The sequence below is a fragment of the Orcinus orca genome, chromosome 10, assembly GCF_937001465.1.
Source record: "Orcinus orca chromosome 10, mOrcOrc1.1, whole genome shotgun sequence".
Taxonomy (NCBI): domain Eukaryota; kingdom Metazoa; phylum Chordata; class Mammalia; order Artiodactyla; family Delphinidae; genus Orcinus; species Orcinus orca.
Genome location: NC_064568.1, coordinates 1,366,136 through 1,389,697, shown reverse-complemented (window position 1 = coordinate 1,389,697; position 23,562 = coordinate 1,366,136). Strand labels below are relative to the sequence as shown.

General features: G+C 46.3%; 3 protein-coding genes across 4 annotated transcripts in view; 1 reads left to right on the top strand and 2 right to left on the bottom strand.

Moving 5' to 3' along the window:
- The window catches only part of MGLL (monoglyceride lipase), a 283,419-nt gene that overhangs the window by 15,633 nt on the left and 244,224 nt on the right, over positions 1–23,562 (top strand). Inside the window, exon 2 of the mRNA XM_033416089.2 lies at positions 15,508–15,644. The gene's annotated coding sequence lies outside the window, so the exon portion shown is untranslated. The remainder of the gene's footprint in view (positions 1–15,507; positions 15,645–23,562) is intronic.
- KBTBD12 (kelch repeat and BTB domain containing 12) overlaps positions 1–23,562 on the bottom strand; it is a 59,528-nt gene that overhangs the window by 2,560 nt on the left and 33,406 nt on the right. For both annotated transcript variants that reach the window (XM_004285444.3, XM_049715521.1), the window contains exon 5: positions 12,618–12,815. In XM_004285444.3, coding sequence (XP_004285492.1) covers positions 12,618–12,815 — 198 coding nt within the window. The remainder of the gene's footprint in view (positions 1–12,617; positions 12,816–23,562) is intronic.
- On the bottom strand, positions 13,425–13,913 carry LOC101285060 (60S ribosomal protein L28-like). Its single transcript, XM_033416092.2, has one exon. It carries the CDS (start codon positions 13,878–13,880, stop codon positions 13,467–13,469), a length of 414 nt encoding a protein of 137 aa, XP_033271983.1. The 5' UTR covers positions 13,881–13,913; the 3' UTR covers positions 13,425–13,466.

The following is a 23,562-nucleotide window of genomic DNA, read 5'->3' as shown; positions in this document are numbered from 1 at the left end:
CTCAACCACTGCGCCACCAGGGAAGCCCCTGAGTGTTTTTTTATCATTCCATTTCTTCTCCTCCACTGATTAAGAAATTATAAACCCCATTTGTATTCGTTTTTTTTTTGGCCAAGCTGTGTGGCTTGCAGGATCTTAGTTCCCCAACCAGGGATTGAACTTGGGCCCCGGCAGTGAAGGCACTGTGTCCTAACCACTGGATCTCCTGGGAATTCACCCCCATTTCTATTCTTTTGGTGGGGGTTACCCTAGATTAAAACTTGCACACCCAACTTACCAAGATCTGATTAAGCAATACCTTGACCATCCTCTTGGAGGCCTTAGAATAGTTTATATTTACTTCCCTCCCAATTTATTAGCCTTTGTTGATGTGCATTTTCATTCTATCTGTAGACTCTGAAAGATATTATTATTATTGTTCTGTACGGTAAATGCTCACAGAATGACCCACGTATTTACACTTGCATTGCTCTTCATTCTTTCCTGCATCTTAGACTTTTCATCAGGGTCAGTTTTCCTTATGCCGAAGTACATACTGTAGGGGATGTCTTCTTACAGCAAACTCCTTCAGCTTTTGTTTGTCTAAAAATGCCCTTTTTCACCTGCATTTCCTGAATGAACCTTCACTCCAAAAACACCAAAAAGTAGTCATAGCTGACACTCACTGTGTGCTTACAGTGGGCTGCGTGTGCTGTGCTCACTGTGAGCCGGGTGCGCTGAGATGTTATATCACATCACCCTGTGGGGCAAGCACCAGTTTACCCCTGTTTTCAGACTAAGGGTTAAGACTCAGAGGACCTGCCTACAGGCACACGGCTAGAAGTGGCAGAGCCGGAATTCCCACCCAGATCTGCGATCCTCAAAGCCTGTGCTCGAGACCACTGAGCCCTTTCGAATGAAGAAGGACGTGGTGGGACTGTGTTTCCTGCAGCTTGTTGATGAGGCAGGAGGAGACAGACTCTGTGGGACCCAAAGCTTATATGACTTGGGAGGCCCTCTTTAAGGAACATGTTACAAAATTAGGTATGGAAGTATTTACTTTTTCCAGCTCTATTGGGGCACAATTGACAAATAAAAATTGTATACATTTAAGGTACACGATGTGATGATTGAGATGTGCACACGTTGTGAAACCATCACCACAATCAAGCTAATTCACACACCCATCACCCCGCATGGTTACGTGTGTGTGTGTGTGTGTGTGTGTGTGTTGAGAACACTTAGCAAATTTCAGGTATACAATACAGTATTTTTTTTTGTTTTTTTTGTCCACGTGGCGCGGCTTGCAGGATCTTAGTTCCCTGACCAGAGACTGAACCTGGGCCACGGCAGTGAAAGCACCGAGTCCTAACCACTGGAACACCAGGGAATTCCCAGTGTTAACTAGAGTCACCAGCCATGTATTAGACCCCCAGAACGTCTTCACGGTATAGCGGGAGGTCTGTAGCTTTTGACCAGTGTCTCCCCATGTCCCCTCCCCCGAGGCCCTGGCAGTCGCCGTTTCTGCGCTCTGCTTCTGTGAGTTGGATTGCTTTGGATCCCACGTGCAAGTGAGGTCACATGGGACTTGTTGTTCTGTGTCTGGATTGTCTCACTTAGCATGATGTCCTCCAGGTTCATCCTTGGGGGGCAAGTGGCAGGATTTCCTTCTTTTTTATGCTGAATAATATTCCATGGAATAGAAATATATACACACCACATCTTCTTGATATCAGCTCCGTACAATACAACTCTGTGATAAAGGGAATGTTCTGTAATCTGCAGTGTCCAATACAGAAACCGCTAGACACATTTGAAGTGTGAGACTGAGGAGCTGATTTTTAACTTTTATTTAATTGTAATTAGCTTAAATTAAGAACTTACGTAGACATGAAGCTCAAAATCTTTTTTTCCTTTAATTTTTTAGAAGAAATCTTTTGGGTCTGTGACTTTCTGAGACAGGTGCCTCAAAGTCCATGCAGTTCTTGAGGATTTATCCATTTATCTTGTGGTTTGTGTAGTTTCTGTTTTATATGTCTCTGAGTTGTGTTGTTAAGTGCAAAAGGAATCATGCTTGTTGAGTCTGTTAAGAGTTCCTGGCGGCACCAGCAGACACGAATTCTGTCCGGCTTTAGCAAAGTGGGGATTTACTGGACAGAAGGTAGCTCGGCAGCTTGAGGGCAGCTGAGAGGGTTGTGGGTGGCCCAGTCAGGCTGGGGGCTCCCACTGGCCTTCTCGCTGCGGCTGCTGGCAGGCGTCAGTGCTGGAAACCACCATTCCCCGCAGAGCCCTGGCGGCGAGAGGCTGACGGGTCTGACCCAGGGGCCGCCCATCGAGGGGCAGACGTCCGGGACGACCGTTTCCTCTTCCTGCCCGTCCTCCTGTTGAGGTGGAGGAGCCTTCTCTGGCTCCTTTACTGCCGGTGTCTTGGAACATGTGTTTTACCACTCCCACACCTGGGTTTCTGTTTCGTTTTGTTTTGGTTTAGCTGGATGAAGGCTTGCAATGTCTTTATTCAAATTAATGCAGGCTGGGGCTTGTAAAATTTTAGAGTAGACGGAGTTTTCTTCATTAATTTTGCTTCCTTTCGCTCATTTCAGTGTTTATTGGGGAGACTTTTTTTTTTTTTTTTGCGGTACGTGGGCCTCTCACTGTTGTGGCCTCTCCCGCTGTGGAGCACAGGCTCCGGACGCGCAAGCTCATGGGCCCAACCGCTCTGCAGCATGTGGGATCTTCCCGGACCGGGGCACGAACCCGTGTCCCCTGCATTGGCAGGCAGACTCTCAACCACTGCGCCACCAGGGAAGCCCGAGACGTATTTTTTTAAACGATGTATGGGTATTACCATCTTTCCTAGAAATCTCTAATTTACATGGAATGAAAATTACCGCATTACTGCCAAAGAAGTAAAGCAGGTAATGAGTGAGCTTTCTTGACTGGGAAGGGGAGAGTGTACTGAGTCGTCCCAGACTTGGGTGTGGCCGGGGACTCAGGAAGAAGCCACACCGGGGATCCGGGCTCCCGCCAGGACCGCCTGACAGGGCACACACTGCGGTGGGCCGACCCGGTGCTCTCCTAAACTCCCACCCTAACGGAGCTCAGAGAGCGAGCTGTGTACCTACCCGTGTGTGTGAGCCTGGGCTCGTGAAACGTTGTCCTCTCACAAGGAAGAAGAAACCGGTGGCCGAATTCAGTGTCAGCTCGTTTCAGTTCAGTTAACTCTCCAAAAACAGACACTTAATGCAACAGCATCTTACTCACTCGAGGAGTCAGGAAACTCTCCCTGAGGCCGGCCGCCTCCAGGGGTCAGCAGTTGAAAACATTATTTTATACGAAGCAAATAAAGAATTCGCGTAAGTGTTTGAAGATGAGAATGCCAAAGGCATGCTGTGAGTGTGGCAGACGCCTCAGCTGTAGCCCCACGTGCCTTAGGGCTGCTCCCTGTTGTTGGATATCCTCCAGTGGACAAACTTGAGAAGCACCACCTTAGTCTAGATCTCATCGTACAATTCAGTGAGACTGTCAGAAAACTGAAAGCGTGGGATATTTTTTAGTCCCTTATAGAGTTTTTTTCGGTGCTCTTCGGTGCTCTTCGGTGAAATGCTGACTTGCGTTTTATTTATCACAGAAATATTATTGAGGACATTTCCCACTGCCCTATATGAGGCTACGGGGAGAAATTCTCCACGTTCAAAAGCTGTGCCCCTCTAGCAGTGGTTTGTTCCCCTCTGAGGACACTGCAAATCCGTAGCTGGGCGTGTGGTCCTTTCAGCTCTGGCCTCTAGAGGGACCAGAGATGAACTGGTGGTCCTCATACAGCCAGTGCATGAGAGCGCTGGCGACTTTACCCCATCTGGCTTGCTTTTTTTTTTCCTCTTTAAAAAAAATTTTTATTTTATATTGGAGTATAGTTGATTTACAATGTTGTGTTAGTTTCAGGTGCACAGCAAACTGAATCAGTTATACACACACATACATTCACTCTTTTTTAGATTCTTTTCCCATATAGGTCATTGTAGAGCAGTGAGAAGAGTTCCCTGTGCTGTATAGTAGGTCCTTGTTGTTTATCTGTTTTATATATAGTGGTGTGTATATGTCTTTATTTTCCCTTCATCCATTTCCTGATTTTTTTTTTTTTTTTTGGCTGCGTTGGGTCTTCGTTGCTGCACACCGGCTTTCTCTAGTTGTGGCGAGCGGGGGCTCCTCTTCGTTGCACTTGCAGGCTTCTCATTGTCGTGGCTTTTCTTGTTGTGGAGCATGGCTCTAGGCTCGCAGGTTTCAGTAGTTGTGGCACATGGGCTCAGTAGTTGTGGCTCGTGGGCTCTAGAGCACAGGCTCAGTAGTTGTGGCGCATGGGCTCAGTTGCTCCGCAGCATGTGGGATCTTCCGGGACCAGGGCTCGAACCTGTGTCCCTTGCGTTGGCAGGCGGATTCTTAACCACTGCGCCACCAGGGAAGCCCCCTGATTTATTTTAATTTCTATCTTATTGTGTCATGTGCCTCTCTATAAGCTATGTCAAGTTCCATTGCATTTTGAATGAATAGGTATGTGAGTCAATCATAAATCATAAACCGGGTTACTGAGCACAGGCTGACCTGGCCTGTCCAGCTGGTGGGCTTGTCCTCAGGTGGGGGTGTTACCTACCCTCTCTAGTGAGGTGGAGCCAGCGGTCAGCAAAAAGAGTGATATAGCTGCCCCCGACTGAAGCAGGAAGGAGAGGGTGATGAGTGTAACCAAGGCGCGACCGCAGTGAGTACCTCTTAGAGGAGGGACCCGGTTTGGGCAAAACCAGAACCAAAGCCACACGACCGTCTGAGGACGTGCAGTTGCCTCTGCGAACGAGGTTGGGATGGGGGGGAGTCCTTTGCAGCCCCCTGCGGTACATCAGCATACTGTAAAATCATGTGGCACAGAAACAGTCTTCCGCTGTCTGGAGATTCAATTAATTAATCAGAGATTTTATATTTTCCACCGATTGAAGGAATGGATGTACAAAATCACTTTTGATCAAGGGGTAATTGGCATCCCAAGTAATGACTATAAACAAACTTCTGAGTATTCTCGGCCTTTTTCTTTGCTTTGGCCGCGCCGTGCATTGCGCGGGATCTTAGCTCCCTGAAAGGGGATCGAACCCCTGCCCCCTGCACTGGGAACGTGGGGTCTGAACTACTAGACCACCAGGGAATTCCCTGGGCTTATTTATAAGAAACATAGAATGTGTTTTACCCTTCGAGATACACAGGAGTTCAAATAGGAAATGGTGCTTTTGAGAAAATTAGTTTTTTATTTTCTTTTTCTTAAGAAAAATACTTTAAAAAATGAGATTAAGCAAGTGGAAGGTCTGTGAGGTGAAATGATTTGATAAAGACCACTGTATTGGGGCTTCCCTGGTGGTGCAGTGGTTAAGAATCCGCCTGCCAATGCAGGCGACACAGGTTTGAGCCCTGGTCCGGGCAGATCCCACATGCCATGGAGCAACTAAGCCCGTGCACCACAACTACTGAGCCTGCGATCTAGAGCCCACGAGCCACAATTACTGAAGCCCGTGCACCTAGAGCCCGCGCTGCACAACAAGAGAAGCCACTGCAATGAGAAGCCTAAGCACCGCAACAAAGAGTAGCCCTCACTCACCACAACTAGAGAAAGCCCGCATGCAGCAACGAAGACCCAACACAGTCAAAAATAAATAAATAAATAAATTTATATATTAAAAAAAGACCATTGTATTTCATGTAAACATCAACACACTGGGATTCAGGTCTACTATTTTATTATTTTTTTTATGTTTTGCTCCTCTGTTTCCCCTTTCCTTCTTCTTTTTGGATTACGTGAATATTTTAAATATCCCATTTTAATTTATCTTGAATTTTTAAGCATTCTTCTTTGTATAGTTTGTTTTTTGGTAGTTGTTCTAAGGATTACAGTAACTTTTTTAAAAAAAATTTATTTATTTATTTTTGGCTGCATTGGGTCTCTGTTGCTGTGCACGGGCTTTCTCTAGTTGCGGCGAGTGGAGGCTACTCTCTGTTGTGGTACATGGGCTTCTCACTGCAGTGGCTTCTCTTTGTTGTGGAGCATGGGCTCTAGGTACGCAGGCTTCAGTAGCTGTGGCACGCGGGCTCAGTTGGTGTGGCTTGCGGGCTCTAGAGCGCAGGCTCGGTAGTTGTGGCACACGGGCTTAGTTGCTCCGCGGCATGTGGGATCTTCCTGGACCAGGGCTGAAACCCGTGTCCCCTGCATTGGCAGGCGGATTCTTAATGACTGCTCCACCAGGGAAGCCCAGGAGTACAGCAACTTTTAACAGACTATTTCGCTGATACTTCATCACTTCAAGTGGGTGCAGGAACCCCCCTCACTTCCATCTAGTCCCTTAGCCTACCTACCCCATTACGTTTAATTGTCACCACAAGGGAGACAGCCCTCTCTGTGTAACACTAACCCACACTGAGAACACTATCAGACAGTGTTAAAATTTTTCCTGTCGACTGCCATTCATGTGCTAAAGAACTGAAGAGGAGAAAAATGTCCATTATATTTACCCGGGTATTCACTATTTCTCTTTGTCTTCCTGGATTCCTGAGGTTCCAAGTTTCTCAGCGATACCAGTTGCCTTTCATTTGAAGAATTTTCTGTAACTTTCCTTTTTTAGAGCAGGTCTGCCTAATACGGTGTATTATACTGATTAATTTTTGTACGGTGAACCAGCTTTTCATTCCTGGCATAAAGCCTGCTTGGTTAAAATGCATAATTCTTTTTGTATGTTGCTACATTCAGCTTGCTAGTATTTTACTGAGCATTTTTGCAACCGTATTCATAAGGGACGTTGGCCCGTAGTTTTCTGGAATGTCTTTGTCCAGTTTTGCTATCAGGGAAATTCCGGCCTCATAGAAAGAGTTGGGAAATGTTCCCTCCTCTTCTATATTCTGTAAGTGTGTGAAGAGTTGGTGTTATGAGCTCTGATCTTTTGGAAACATAATGTTGGCTTCCTCACTCTGTGCTGGGGGTGGAGAACAGAGTTTTTGATTCTGACTTTCCTCTGCTGAGTCAAAGAACTCAACAGTTCTGTCAAGAACTGTGAAGAGTCTTAGACTTTACAACACGAAACTCCTGGTCATAGAGGAAGGACGGGGTCGCTCGTAGCAACAGCAGCAGGCAGTGTGTCCGCATTTTAAAAGTACAGTTATTTGAGCCGCAAATCCCACAGGGCAGCATGGAGAGTGTCAGGCGACACCTGTACAACCAGTGGGCTGCCTTGTAGGACGGGAGCCCTAAGCTTAGGAACCGGAAGCTTTTATAATGGCCCTTGCGGTGGAGGGAGACACTGTCTCTCTTTTCTAAGGTTGTCTGCTATACAAACACGCTTGAAAGGGTCTTCCAGAACAAAGGCAGGCAGTGTCTCTGCTCCCAGATGCTCAGAGATGCATGAGACCCACAGAGGATTACCTTCCAGCAGGCTCACCTGCTAATATTTTCCTTAATACTCCCCTCATTGTTCCTCTCTTACATGTACTCTATTTATGTATCTCAAATTTGCTTTTGTTTTATCAGTTATACACGCGCACGATTTAAAGAGCCAAACAGCTCAACAAGGTTCAGGCCTTAAAGATGGTTGTGTCCTACCCACCTCCCCATTTTCTGCCTTTCAACCTGGCTGATTCTTCTGGCACTGAACACTGTCATCTATAAATAACATATTTTATACTATTGCAACTTCTTTTCTTAAAAAAAATTATTTTCTTTATTTTTATTATTATTATTCTTTTGGCTGTGTCTGGTCTTAGTTGTGGCACACGGGATCTTCACTGAGGCACACAGAATCTTTAGTTTGCGGCACGCGGGCTTCTCTGTAGTTGAGGCGCTTGAGCTCGGTAGTTGTGGCACGCGGGCTTAGTTGCCCCGTGGCCCGTAGGATCTTAGTTCCCCGATCAGGGATCGAACCCACGTCCACTGGACCATGAGGGAAGTCCCTACTGCAACTTCTTGATTTCTCAGATGAAGCCATGCACTCCTGACTTCCACTGTAGAAAATGTGGTTTCAGCTTTCTTCCACATCCCCACCGTGTGTGCCCCACTCCCCCGAAGGGTTGAGGCTCCGTGTTTACCACTGACATGATTAGACGTGATTGTTATCAGTGCTATTCACACATGACCGGGTGACACACTCTCCTTTCCTGCACAACTGCTTGCTTCCTCTCAAGTCAATTGTTCTATTTTTGTTAGTTTTCATTGCTCTTCTCCAAGTGTCTAAATCTTGCAGAATATTAAGATTTCATCAGTTTTCTCTTCTGGAAGTCCCCTCCCCCAGAGCCTTTGACCAGCTGCCTTCTGAACTGGCTGTTCAGGCCACTGTACAAGCTGTCATCCCTGGATCTCCCCTCAGTATCCTTCCCTCCACTGTGTTTAATCCTGTCTCCTGGCCCCCTGTCCTCTAGTACTTGGCTTAGGTGTTCGTTGTTGGGAAGCAAAACCTAACAGAAGGGAGCACAGGAGATAAATTTTGGGAACATTGCATGTCTGAAAACGTGCTCCCACACTTAGAGGTTCAGCAAGTACGGAAGTATAGGTAGAAGGTAACTTTCCTCTAGGGTTTTTGAAGGCATTAGCTTAAGTTTCTTCTAGCTTCCAGTGTCACGTTTCCTAAGTGTGGTGCTATTCTGATTCCTGACACTTTCTACGAGATGAGTCCTTTCTCTCTGGCAGCTTTCAGGATCCTCATTTGTCCCCGGCGTTCTGTGACATTGCAGGGATGTGCTTTACTCTGTGTCCGTTTTCTTCCACTCTGCTGGGGATGAGGTGTTTCCTTTCAACTGGTAACTTTAGTTCTGGGAAATTTTCCTAATTTATTTCATGGATGTTTTGTCCCTCCATTTTCTCTATTCTTTTTTTTTTTTTAACTGAAACTCCTATTCAACCATTGGACCTCATGGACTTACTTTCTCTTTCTCTCATTTTCTATCTAATTACTTTGCTCTGCTTCCTGAGAAGTTTCTTCCACTCTACACTCCAAGTTTTCTGTTGTATATACAATTTCTGCTGTCATATTTTTAACCTCTGAGGACGCGTCTCCTCCTGGCACAGCCCGTTTCCTCCAGTTGCTTTTCTTCTTTTATGTTTTGATTTCTGTCTTTTCTGTACATGCTTTCCTCAAAGGTCTGATGAGCCCCAGCTGTTTGCTCATCTTTAAGAGAGGGATACCATGGAAGCCTTTTCCGTGAGGTTCTCTGTGGGGTGATTTGGCTTTGCCTTATTTTGGGGCAGGTCAGATTCCCAAAGAAGAATCTTCCTGTCTCCTGACTGGGGGTTATGGCTGCCCACGTCTGGGAGCCAGAAGACGAAGAAAGCTGCTGATCTCCAGATTCAGTGTGTAGCTGTTCTCTTCCGCTCCCTGTTTTTAGTACTGATTGCCTCCCCCACCCCCATCCTTAGCTTTGGTCTTTGCTGGGGTGCAGGAGGGGCTTTATCTCAGAGTCGAGGGAAGGGCAGGAGATTGGGCTCTTCCTGTCTTTCCGCTGTCCTCGTGTTTTCAGCGTCACCTTCATTCCCTCTTCCAGACTTGTCCACCCCCAAGACTCCCTGGAGTTCTGTGGTTTGTGCTTCCTTTTCCTGTTGCCAGGTTAGCACTGAACTGTCTCATGTCTGAGCAGTTATTCATCCATCTGCTTTCCTGCTTCCAAAATTGTGTTGCTGTTGCCCTCTCTCCTCTTTTCTTTGTCTGACTGTGTTCATTCCATTTACCGTCATTTTCGTGGGACGTGGGAGAAAACAGAGGTGTTCAATCTATTTTAACCAATATGCAATTACTATGTTTATTACGTGTTTTGGTGTCTGTCTTTCCCGTCAACTGTTGAGCATCTCAAGATTGTAGCCCAAGTGCCTCTAAACAGTTTGTTTCAATACATTTTTAGGGAATTAACTAAACAGATTAAAAGAGTACTTTCTTGACTGTGTTTTTTTGAGTAAATAAATGGGATGAGTAGGTTTGTGTCACACAAGGAGAGGAAATTCAGTGCCTGTTTTTAGGTCTGACTCTGAGATCTCTAGTTTGTAATGGGCACGCTATTATACAATTGTTCTGTTTTCCATAAAACCCCACTGTCAACTCACTTAGCTAATCCGGGACAATTTTCCATCTTAAAACCAAATAATTAAAAGGGACTTTGAGAGCTCGCATAGTAAATCCCTTTCCCTCTGGCTGGAAGCATTATTAGTCCATTACAGTTCCAAGAAAAGACATCAGCTCAGAGGGTGAGTTCAGGCATTCTTGAAAAACTGGGGATATCAATTCTTTAACTCAGTATTATACAAAGGAAAATAGGACAAGGAAACAAGACAAAAGAGAGTTATCTTCTAGATCCTTAGACACTAATTACCCCCCACTGCTCTGGAGGTCCTGAGGCCGCCCTCTGTATTCTCTGCCCTTCTCTTCTGGTCAAGAGAAAGCCTGCAGCCAGGGGATGGAGAGCAGGCCCTGGCGGGGGGTGGGGGGGGGCGGCGAGTGGTCCAGCACCTGGGCGCTCTCCTGTCTCCTCCAAGGCCTCCTCACTCACGGGGTTGCAACAGGGGTCTTTAAAAGATCTCCTTGCCCTGCCAGGTTTCTTGCTACTGTGACAGGTTACTACCTTTACACAAGCATGTGATGTGTAATATAAAAGATATTAGAACCATTAAAAAAAGTTTTGGAAAGTTCTCTGAAGAACAAATAGAGAAAGGAAAATTGAAGCTTCTTATCATGGGGACTTTCAAGAATACAAAAACCAGTAAATAGGGAATTCCCTGTCAGTCCAGTGGTTAGGGCTCCACGCTTTCATTGCCAAGGGCCCGGGGTTCGATCCCTGGTCAGGGAACTAAGATCCCACAAGCCGAGTGGTGCGGAAAGAAAAAAAAAAAAATCTAGTAAATAAAGCTCCTGTAGCCATTATCCAGCTTTCACAATGATCAACATTTTACCAACGTTGTAAAATCTATTCTTGCCCCCCATCCCCATTCACTGTTTAAAAAATATTTGCTGGAGTAGATTAACACAAGTTCCAGACAGCATGTCATTTTCATCCATAAAAACTTCTACACAGTCTCTCATCGTTCATAACGTTTTTCCTTTTTCTTCCTCTTTCATATAAAACTACAATGCCATTATTATTGTGACCTAAAATTAACCATTCCTTAATATCATCTAATACTCCAGTCCACACTCAGATTTCCCAGATTACCTGAAAAATATCTTTCTCCACAAGATTTGTTTGAATCAGGAGCCAGATAAGGTCCACTCATTGTATTTGGTTCATATACTTCCTAAGTCTCTCTTAATTCCTAATGAAAACTTTATTCTTTAACTTACATATAATTACGTGCTTTAAAAATGAAGGGAGGTGTATAGCAGGCCTGGTTTTGCTGCAGGGGCAGCTCTGTTTTAATTGGGCATGCTTCCAAAATTGTAAGTACTCCTGGGGCATGTTTTTCCTGGCTATGTCCTGGCCTAGTACTTCTATTAGGAAGGTTAGAATTAAACTGTTAATCATTTTTACTGTAGCTGCATTCTGCCTTACTTACTGATGCAACTAATCAAACTTTGGAGACAGTTACTTATTAAATTTGTGCATATTTAAAAATCTTCCTGGACTTCCCTGGTGGTCCAGTGGGTAAGACGCCGTGCTCCCAGGGCAGGGAGCCCCAGTTCAATCCCTGGTTGGGGAACTAGATTCTGCATGCCACCACCAACAGCCCGCATGCCTTGACTAAAAGATCTGGTGTGCCACAACTAAGACCCGGCACAGCCAACCAAAATAAATAAATAAACAAATATTAAAAAAAAAAAAGAATAAAAATCTCCCTGTTACTTTAAAAAACTATAAATCCGTACTGTAGATTGCAATGATGGTGGCAATTAGATATGTGGAAGCTGAGTTTGGTAATAAACACGTAGATTAGGTATTATCTTAGAAAGCCTTTCAAGCAATTTATTTCTCGTGTCAGTAGTGGGGAGTAAGAGAGTTTTCCGAGGGCAGGATTTCAGTAAAGATCAATAAATGCAGAGCTAACCCCCCGTGTTTCTGGTCATCCCCCTATTTCCATGCGTTCTTCATATTTTTATTTATTTTTTAAAAAATATTTATTTATTTTGGCTACCCCAGGTCTTAGATGTGGCAGGCGGGCTCCTTAGTTGCAGCATGTGGGCTCCTTAGTTGTGGCATGCAAACTCTCAGTTGCAGCAAGCATGTGGAATCTAGTTCCCCGACCAGGGATCGAACCCGGGCCCCCTGCATTGGGAGCACAGAGTCTTATCACTGCCCCACCAGGGAAGTCCCTCTTCATATTTTTAAATCTCTCCTTTAGTCCTACAATTTGGCATTAGCCTTCCCTCCCCCATTTCTCCTCTTGTCGTGTTCAACTCATGTGTATTGTGTGTCTGCTGTGTGCCAGACACATTACAGACCAGATCTCACTTAATTCTTATGACAGCCCGTGGAGGGAGTAGCCCCACTTTGTAGACGTGAAAACCCAAGGTCAGAGGTTGGTGAGTTGCCCAAGGTCACTGCTTTTGCCAGTACCCCCTGCTCTTAGGATTGTTCGTTGGGTCAGTTAAGGGAGGTGAAAATTGACATCAGAGGAGGTTACAAAACATTTAAAACTCGACCAGTACCTGCTCCGTGGAAGCCCCCGCAGACGTACAGCTTCCCGTCCACGGCTCCTGCATTGGTAGAATTGGTGCGAAGTGAGAGCAGGGGGCTGGGCATGGGTGGGCCCTCCCTCCAGAAGTCCCCGTCCGGGTTGTAGATCTCCACCGTGTCAAGGCACTTCCGAACCTGACCCTTGTCTCGACCTATGCAGCCGATTCCACCTGCAGAGCGTAACACAGAAAGGAGGTGACCAGAGCTGAGATGTCCCCATGGGCAGTGCCCCCTTTCTGCCGGGTCTGTATCTCAGGCTCATGGACCTTGGTGTGCTTCTGTTGCCTGGTGCTTCTTCTGAGATAATTTGTAAGCAATGCTAATGTCTACTGTGGACTCCTTAGCCAAGGCTAATCTCGTTTTATCCATAGTATTCTATCTGTTTGTGCTCACCCATGAGGCTGATTCCACCACAGGCTTTATAACCTACAACATCCAACACTGGCTCACACAATGACCCTCCCTTTAGAGGAAGAATTTCCGGTTTGAATGTGAGGGTGACCCGGTTCTGACATCTGCCTTCCTGTTCATTATGATTCCACAGACCTGGCTAGAGAGGCAAACATCCTTTCCATTCCCATCATTGCCAGCCTGTCTCTCCTTCTCTTCTTGTTTATTTTATTTTTTATTTTTGGCTGCTCCGCACGGCATGCCGGTTCTTAGTTCCCCGACCAGGGGTCGAACTCGGGCCCCCTGCAGTGGAAGCGCAGAGTCCTAACCACTGGACAACCAGGGAATTCCTTCTCCCGCTTTTTTTTTTTTTTTTTTTTTGCGGCAAGTCAGCTGACAGCTTTATTGCATTGGGGAAGGGGACAGATTGCTCAGGAGCTCTTGGTGGGGCGGGTCCGCTGCCTCTTCACTGTCACAGGCTTCTGGCTGCTCAGGATGGTGCTGGCTCTGCGGATGGCAGCTATACGCAAATCCGGGCGATACTTGTTCTTTTGGATCATGTGCCGGCTGCTACTGAGGGTGGCCCGGGCGTTCTTGTTGATGGTGGTCCGCACGTAAGAAGTGGCTGGCTTTCGCTGGCCGGATCTCCGCTTCATGACCACCACGACCCTTTTGCCGTCCGCCGCCGGCTCCACGCCCACAGTCTTGCGGTGAATGAGCCCGTTGTAGCGAAAGGAGTTGCGGGCCTTCAGGTTATTGGGTTCGGTGCTGTACGTCTGCTTATTTCTCTTGATCAAGAAGCTGGAGCAGTTCCGCATGACCATCCATTGCAGATGCGCGGACATGGCGGCATCTCCTCTCGTGGCGGCGGCCGGATACGGCCTTCTTCTTTACTTAAGCGGCAGGAATTTTTCCCCATTAGAGCAGGGCCAATCTTTGGTAAATTTCAGGTTTGGGGGTCAGAGGGAAGCCCCAAACACAAATGCATGATGCGTCTTCCATTTTTGAGTGACACAGTTCATTCGGTAGATATTCCCTGATTACCTGTTACTCGCAAGGCAGCATGCTCATGATGAGGAGCTGAGAAAGATGAGCGAGGTATGTTTCTTGCCGTTATTAAGAAATTAATGGGGTGGGCCCTTCCCTGGCGGTCCAGTGATTGGGGCTCCGCCTTCCTGTGCAGAGGGTGAGGGTTCGATCCTTGGTCGGGGAGCTAGGATCCCGTATGCCTCGTGGCCAAAACATCAAGGCATAAAACAGAATCAATATTGTAACAAATTCAATAAAGACTTGAAAAATGGTCCACATCCAAAAAAACTTTGAAAAGAAAAGAAATTAATGTGGTGCAAAGGGCCATATACACAAATAAACAGATAGCGACATCATGACAAGTACCTTAAAAGAGATACACATTACACTCAGAAGTCCAGAGACTGTAGCAAGTAGCAGAAATATCATTTACATAGTTGTGACTTTAAGTACAATGCTCCATGGGAAAGTAATGGCATAAGAATTTCCAATCCGCTGTAATAAGAAGCACAAGTTTGTAGGTGACCTTTTTTGTACCACAGTGAAAGGTCTTAAATGTCAGGGCTATATTTCCTGATCTGAAGCGTGGCTCCTGGGATGGAGGTGAATCCCCTGGAAGGAGAGACAGTCCTCTCTTCGGTGACCTCATTCCATGTAGACCCAATCTGGTGACCTGGTCAACACGACCAATCAAAGTTGGGAGAGTGCTGGCCTCAGGCTACCCTGGAGGGTCCTGGAAGGGTCAGTGCAGTGGGGTGTGGGTGAGGGCTTGGCTCTGTTGTTTATAGCAACACCAAGACCAGAACCGAGACTGCTCTCATCACATGGCCTTTACTCAATGTGTCACTTAGAGATTAATCACATGACACCTCGTGGCATTTCCTCTTTTGTGTTATTTAATTCCCTTTCCCATCGTCATGCTGGTCGGATGGTCCTTCCGTGCATCATCACATGGTTTCCTATCTTCCTTCAGTACTGCACCCCAGGACCTAGCACAGTGCCTGACATGTGCGGGTCTGGAATGAATGAACCAGAAAGTTAACTTTTCCTCAGCTTCCTCTGGCCTAGTGGATATGTTACAGGCTCACTGAGGGCAAAGACCACTTTTCACCTGTCTTATATCTCACAGTGCCTGACACATGGTACTCAGTGAATCCGAGAAGATTGATGGGAACAGCTTATTTTCACCCTGGTTGGGACTCACGCAGACATAAGAGGACTTCAGAGGGAACCTTTTTGTTCTCTTTGCCTATGGAGCCTGGCCTGTTTCCTGTCTCAGTACGAACCCAGGGATCAAGGCTATAAACTCAGGAAGCTCTTAGCTGCTTTCCCTTTTCCGCCTGGATAAATAATTTAGCCCGTTACCGTGCCAAGTCTGAGCAGCAGCGTTTCCAAGGAGGGGACACGCCGGCCTCAGTTAACTGCACACTCTGTTGTTCACAGGCCCTCTTCCAGTGTGGCGCTGGGGCAGCTGGAGGCTTCTTAGTCCAACAAAAAGTGGAATTTCCTATCTGTGGGGCAGGATGGGCTTAAAGAAGAGGATTTATCTTTAGCAGCTGACCATGGCAACCACCCATCAGGTAAGAACAAGATGATTTGGCTACCTCCTCCGTAAGAGATACTATTCGGCTGGTTTATATTACGAGCACTTTAGAAGACCAGTCAGTGGGGGCAAACAGATGAGATGCAAGTCGCTCAGAGCCAGTCTGGGCACACCCAGCAGCCAGCAACCTGGGCGTAATCAGAAGTTCACATAAAAGCCCGTTAAGAAAGCTTCCCCAACATAAAGCATATAAAGAATGGGTATTATTCTCTCGGTTGTTGAAATAATTAGAGTGCTTGTCATTTTCGTTTCCCTTTTACTAAGTGTATTTAATTATAACGTTCAGCCTTTACGCTACAAAACTAAACTTCTACACAGGTACCCTTTCTGTTTGGTTGTCAGACAGTTCACAGGCTCCACTCGGGTGACACGGGCTTGCAGGCTCTGCCTTTGTTTCTGACCGCCCGCCCCTGAATACACTCTCTGTCTCACTTGGATGTAATTCTTCCACCAAGTACACTCTCAGCACCACTCTGTTACCAGCGACTTAATGAGCTTAAACTGAAAGTGAATGCTGATTAGATAAATAATCAAATAAAAGCATGGTCTTTATTAATAAGTCAGCACCAGCACGACAAGAGAACTCTTTTGATCCTGGGGTAGGATCAGCACATCTTTAGAATTTCAATGAGATACTTCATATCTTTAATTTACATGCCATCAGTACCTCTGCGCCTGACTTTCCTTTATTCAAAAACAGGCAAATAGAAGTTATCTTTGCAAGTCATACCCCAGTGGACCTCCAGTGCAAAATACATACTTTAGGTTTTTTTGGTGGGGTCAGGGGGTGTGGATTATAGAAGAAGATGCCTCTCTCTCCTCTTTTATTTCTACCAAGATGAAGACCTGCTCTCTTTGTGTTTGGTGGTCATAGAATCTTTCCCTCTGCAGGGCGTGGGAGGAACCGTCTCCCCACACCAAGCCTGGCCGGGCACTGGCAGAGGGCGGGGGCGTGGTCCTTCCCTGACATCCTCTAGGACTTGCTGTCCATGGGGCCTTGAACACAGTGGGGCTGGTTCCTGACGTCCTTCTGCCTGCAGTCCTGCCTTCAGGTGGCAGGCTGCACCCCAAAGGGGAGGGTGAGGCTGGAGCAGTTCTCACCAGCTCCCAAAGTTGCTTGCACGGCTCAACAAGCTTTAATAATATATTCACTGTTGAAGGCTCCCGTGGGCCAGGGAAAAAGCATGTGGGCTTTCGGAAACAGAGCATGGTTCATATGCCTGTGTCACCACTTATAGCTGGACGACTTTGGTCAGTATAATTTCTCTAAGTCTCAGTTTTCTCATCTGTAAGTTTCGGATAATAATTGCAATTTCAAATTGCAAAGGTTAACTTATAGGTAACTATGTAAAGGTGGAGGAGGGTGAGGAGGATGGACATGCGCTGTAAACTATTCCCAAGTACTATGATGGGAATTTCCTTTTAGTTCTTCCCATGCACTCCGTGTGATGGTCATTCTTCCTCTCTCGTGTTCCAGAACATTGTGTAAGTGAAGCAGGGCTCACTGAAGCCTCTGGTCTTAGGTTTGCGTGATCTCAGTTTAATTGTCCGCTGCATCTATGATTGATGGCTGTAGGGGCGAAGCTCTCTTAAATGTTTACTTTGAGGTTGGATAGAGCAAGTCAGAGGCTGAAGGGCTGAGAAATAAGCTGAGCCTTCAGGTGGGGAGAAAGTTTCGCTGACACGATGGATCAGAGTAGTGCACTGGCCAAACATTCGAGACGGGTAGGAGCTGTCAGGTGGCAGCATAGGAGACAGTCACGCTAATATAATGCTCGCGACAATGTCCTTCTCACCCTGGTTGTCTGCTCTCTGGTTTTCTTCTTCACTCATTTCGGAGCTCCAGATTTGGAGCCTAAAGTGCTAGAAGACATGATCTAGCTTCTTGTCCCTTCTTAGGGCTCTCTTGGGTATTTTCAGAAAAAAAGCCCTTCAGGACAGGGTGGGAAGTAGGCTCATCTGCCTTTTACAAACTTCCGGGTCACGCCATAGGCCTGTCTAAGTGTGTTGGGCTCACAGGACACGGGTGGTGGTGCTCTCTCGTGTGCGCACACCCTTTTCACCCACTAACCCCTCCCTGCCCTTCGCCAGCCTTTTCTTGCTAAGAAAACGTCCATCTGCATTCTGTTCGCTCCTCAAAACAGACGACCAGGAAAATCAAATAAAAGAGCTGAAAGGGCAGACCAAGTTGCACTGGCTAGAGCCTGGATTTGCTTGGTTTTGGAGGGAAACTCAAGTGCTTGAAATATCTTATCATTTCCAAGAGGAAATGTAGACAGTTGACCAGAAAGTTCTGGCACTGAGCCTTGGGTGCCAAATAAGCTGCAATTACAGAATCACTGTCCCATCTGTGGCTGATTCCGGATGACCCCTGGGCTTCCGTCCGGCCCAGCCCTGGGCCTCGGATTTCAACGCGCCTCGCCCGTCAGTTCTTTCCAATCCTGGGCTCATCTTTCCCTTCTTTCTTGCCAATCCCACTTCCCCAGCCTGTCCTGCAGGTCCAAAAGCTGAGCCCACAGTGGGGGAGGGAGAGCCCGGGGTCGTGGTTGGGAGCCCGAGTGCAGATGCCACAAGTTCAGACTAATGTCACTGTCCCCACGCCTGCTCGTCACCCAGTTCTGCCGACAGGACCCCTCAGACATCTCAGGCCTGTCCCTCCCCCGTAGGTGTACAGAGCTTGGACGACCGGACACCGCACTGTGCCATGCTCACCTTCCTTCCCCTCCCATCGCCCCCCGCCCTGCATCCCCAGCACCCTGTGCTCCAGGCTCTCCCAGCTGCCTGCAGTTCCCCAAGCAGTGAGGTTATTCATCTCCAGGACTTCGCTTAGGCTGGTCTCTGCCTGGACTGGCCTCTCCTCCCCAACGTGACAAACTCCTCTTTCAAGGCTCAGCTCAGTAGCCACCCCTAGGAAAGCCTTCGTATCTCTGCAAGCGGCCATTCCCTCCTCAAGCCTCTGCTGCCCTCTGAACAGAGATCAAGATTCCTATAAATAGTGCTGCTCTTACTTATCTCTGTGCGCGTTTCCCTATTTGATTAGGCTGTAAGTCACTGGAGGGCAGAAGAATGTCTAATTCACATCTGTATGCCCCATGCTTTTCAGCCGGGGCAGACAGTCAAGAAAAAATAACTGAGCGCGTGAATGGACCAGCTTCTCACCTGCATCCCGGGTACTTATTTTTTCTTCTTATGCTCTTTGTCAAAACAAAAAGTGATGACTAGCTTTCCAGAATGTGTCAAGCGCTGAGTCCAAACAGCTGAAAACTCACTTCCTGTCAGATAATAAATATTACCTTCTTAAGGATATAGGACTCTCAGTCCAGATATGGAGAGAAATTGTTGCTGTCTGTTGTTGGGCTCATTTTCCCCCCAGGTCTGCCCGCCTGAACCATCACTAACCTCCCTTAACTTGGGCTGGACATAACCTAACAGGACACAGGCCAAGTTTATACTAGTACTTCTCTCAAGTGACCCTGCAAAGAACCATTAATCAAATATATTCCACACCTTGGAAATGTAGACACACAAGATGTAAAGTATGAAGGCGAAGTATGCATCATTCTGTTCCCTGAGTTTCTTCTAAAGGAGGCTTGACAGTATGTGCTGAATAACTACTATAGAAAAAAGGTCTTGAGACTTCCCTGGTGGTCCAGTGGTTAGGACTCTGGTGCTTTCACTACCGGGGCCCAGGTTTGATCCCGGGTCGGGGAACTAAGATCCCACAAGCTGCATGGCATGGCCAAAAAAAAAAAAAGAAGATCTTAATAAGTCTTTGATATGTTTATCTTTTGTGTAAATAAAATGATTTACAGAAAGTGATAATTTGTGCTCATTTCTATATTTACCCAAGAACAGGTAAAGGAAGGGAGTAATTAAAAAAAATGATCACATGTATAAATGGATAAAGTAGTTGAAGATAATACATTTTACTCAAAATGACAGGATTTTAAAATAATTGATATCTTCTTCAAAACATCAAAGTTTTTCCATTTCAAGTCTTCATGCTGTTTTAAAACATAAATTACGTTATTCCCCGCCGTAGTGAATTGACGATTTCAGATTTAACATTTTCTTAAGGATTCAGAAGTAACAATACAATCTGTTTTCACAATATGCTATGGACATAGATGGTTCTATACACTAGGCTACATGAAGACATACCTAAGATTTGCTTTGTTGAACAAAATTCTTTTTTTTTTTTTTTTTTTGCGGTACACGGGCCTCTCACTGTTGTGGCCTCTCCCGCCGCGGAGCACAGACTCCGGATGCGCAGGCTCAGCGGCCATGGCTCACGGGCCCAGCCGCTCCGCGGCATGTGGGATCCTCCCGGACCGGGGCACGAACCCGTGTCCCCTGCATCAGCAGGCGGACTCCCAACCACTGCGCCACCAGGGAAGCCCTGTTGAACAAAATTCTTGCTATCGGTGTGGCTTTTAGCAATTTACCTCTTTTCATAAAAGCAAAGCATAAAACATGTAGTAGCACAGGGCTTTGGCTGTGTTCTCTTAAGCTTTTCTGCAAACATAAACAACAAGTCAGAGGCCTGGACAACATCCTCCTAAGACATTTCTCATCTATTCTCAGTAACATTATTATCTCTGTCCATCAGGGGTTTTCACACTGTAGAAGCTTCCGAACATTCTCTCATTTCAGCATCAAAAACACTTTAAACTTCTAGTTAGTTTTAAGCAATCTGTAAGCATACTTTGGCTATCCACTTCATATCCGTACTACGTGTTAGAGAATAACAAGTTTAAGGTGTTTTTTCTTCCATAAGACACAGTCTACTGAGAAATCAAAGACAAATATGAAACCATTATAATACAGCATTGTAATTATACATTGATCGAATAGAGTGCAATTTCTCACTAATTGTCACAATGAAATGTGGAACTGTCCACTCTTTGTGAATTTGTAGGATGTCAGTGATGAAAATGACTAAAGCTAAGTTGTGATTTGAGAGCCATAGGCAAACTTTGGCCTCTGAGAGTACTTAGTTCTGGGTTCCCCACTGAGGGTGCCAGATAATCAAGGTGAAGCTCCTTCATAGGATGAACTGCAGATACATTTCATGGACACTGACATCAAAAACATGGTGAGTCATTCGGTGCAGTTCAAATCCAAGTCTTTGCTCAGAATAAACAGACACTGGCATTCCCTGGAGAACTTCTTTGGCCGTTGAAAAAGTACATTTCTTTCCTTGTTCAACCTGAGCTTAAGAAGTATGTCTCTAAGCCCAGAACGCTCTTGGAATGACTTCAGAATGTACCCAACAGCCTGCTCTGATGACCTGTGAGTGCAGGATGCTCTGACCAATGGCCTGACCTAGCTTCCTGGAACACACGTGCTGTCCAAGGGAAGACACCTTCCCTCATTCATCTCTGGGTCTCTCCTAAAAGCCAGCTCAGGGCCCGATTATGTTCCATACATAGGCTTAGTCAATATTTTGAGCGTATAAAACCTCCATTAACATGACATCACCTCTTCCTTTCCTCACAGTATCAGTGTTTCTCAACGTGCAGTCCTGTGGGCATTCCCACCAGAATCGCCTGACGCTTCCCACAGCTCAGATCCCCAGGTCCCACTTCAGACCCATTAGCCCAGAATTGGCCAAGGATGAGGGCCAGGAATCTGCCATTTTAATGAACAGCCTGGGTGATCTGAGGCAAACTTATATTTATTAAAAAACTGTTTGGAATTTTATGTATTTATTTTTTAATATTTATTTATTTATTTGGTTGCACAGAGTAATAGTTGCGGCCGGCGGGCTCCTTAGCTGTGGCATGTGAACTCTTAGGTGCAGCATGTGGGATCTAGTTCCCTGACCAGGGATCCAACCTGGGCCTCCTGCATTGGGAGCGCAGAATCTTCACCACTGCGCCACCAGGGAAGTCTCCAGAAATTTATCAAAAGAAAGAAAAAGGAAAAACCTTAACCATGATGAAACTTGGTCCTTGTATCTCACAGCATAATTCACCTCTAGACTGATCTCTGACACGCATTTACTGCAGTAACTGGAATGCTCTGTGTAACCCCCATCGTGGTGCGCAGGGGCAAAGTGCTGTCCGATGGAGAAAACAACACCCGTAGCCGCGTGGGGAGACTTGCTATTAGCTGGCTCCTCGGACAGGGAAGTGAAAACTCCCTGCTTTAAAAAATTCTCCACAAGGCCTGTAACTCTGATGATTTTTGAGGCTTTTGCCCTGATGGAAGAGCAGGATAGAAAGGTCAATTCAGTCACCTGACGTTTGTAAGCATCCATCACATGGAGCAGGCCTGGCAGCTGTCAGAAGAGACACAGACAAGAGGGAGGCAGGGTGTCTGCCCCTCGATGGTCCCAGGAGCATGGGGAGGGCCACGGGCAGAGGCAGAGCAGCCTTGCCAAGAACAGTGCCACTAATTCACACAAACCACCTCGAGGAGATGGCGTTTCTGCCAGACCCTGAAGGATGCGTTGTCCAGAGGCAGAGGCTTAAAAGCAGAGGGAAGAGCATAAACAAAGTGCAGAAGGGAGGCTTGTTCAGGAATGACCCTCAGAGCCCAAGGCTGGGGCTGGGAGGGATGTGGCTGCAGAGGCCGGCTGGGGCCAGCCTGAGAAAGGTCTAAATGTTTCCACAAATAGATTCCGGTGCTCACTTTCTATATTTGACTTCGCCTGACCTGTCAAACTAAAGCAACTTCTGAATACAATTTGACTTTTTTAAAACACTTGATGGGGGGGCTTCCCTGGTGGCACAGTGGTTAAGAATCCGCTTGCCAATGCAGGGGATACAGGTTCGATCCCTGGTCCGGGAGGATCCCACATGCCGTGGAGCGACTAAACCCGTGTACCACTACTACCGAGCCTGCGCTCTAGAGCCCGTGAGCCACAACTACTGAAGCCCGCATGCCTAGAGCCCGTGCTCTGCAACAGGAGAAGCCACCACAATGAGAAGCCTACGCACCGCAACGAAGAGTAGCCCCCGCTCACCGCAACTAGAGAAAGCCTGCGCGCAGAAACAAAGACCCAATGCAGCCAAAAATAAATAAATTTTTATTTTTTATTTATTTTTATTTTTTTTTTGCGGTACGCGGGCCTCTCACTGTTGTGGCCTCTCCCGTTGCGGAGCACAGGCTCCAGACGCGCAGGCTCAGCGGCCATGGCTCACGGGCCCCGCCGCTCCGCGTCACGTGGGATCTTCCCGGACCGGGGCACGAACCCGTGTCCCCTGCATCGGCAGGCGGACTCTCGACCACTGCGCCACCAGAGAAGACCATAGATTTATTTTTTAAAAAATGAAATTAAATGAAATTAAAAAAAAAGAAAAGGTTTTTAAAAAAACCCACACTTGATGGAAACGCCAAGTATATTTACGAATGTACATTGTCATTTCAGAAGCAAGCATAATATATTCAAAAGTGTAACTAATACTATGAGAGCTGAAGTTTTATCTCACAGAAACATTTTTCAAAGAGAGAACCCCTGGTACCATATTCAAATCGGTATTTTCATAACAGAGCATCAACAAGAGCTCACAATTGGGTTTGATGAGGTGGAGCCCAGAAGGTTCTATGTTTCTCAAAACTTTACTAGTAAGAGTCTGCATCTAATTCGTTTCCTACTTGATTCTTCATAAAAGTAGGATTGAAAGCCTTCAAAACGAGGAGTTAACGTTTTCTCATAGTAATAGGATATATTAACCTAAAATTTTTTGGACTATCTTTTTAAAGAACTTGTTTTAGAAGATTAAGATATATTTTGGATTAAAGTAGTTTGTCTCATAATGAGCTCTCATGGTACAAATGACAAAAGATCTTTCTTAAAACACAAAGCATCTTAAAATGCATGACCTTGAGCGGCACCCTTCTCCTCGGTCTCCTACCAGAGGATTTCAAAGGGTTCTGTCATCAAGACA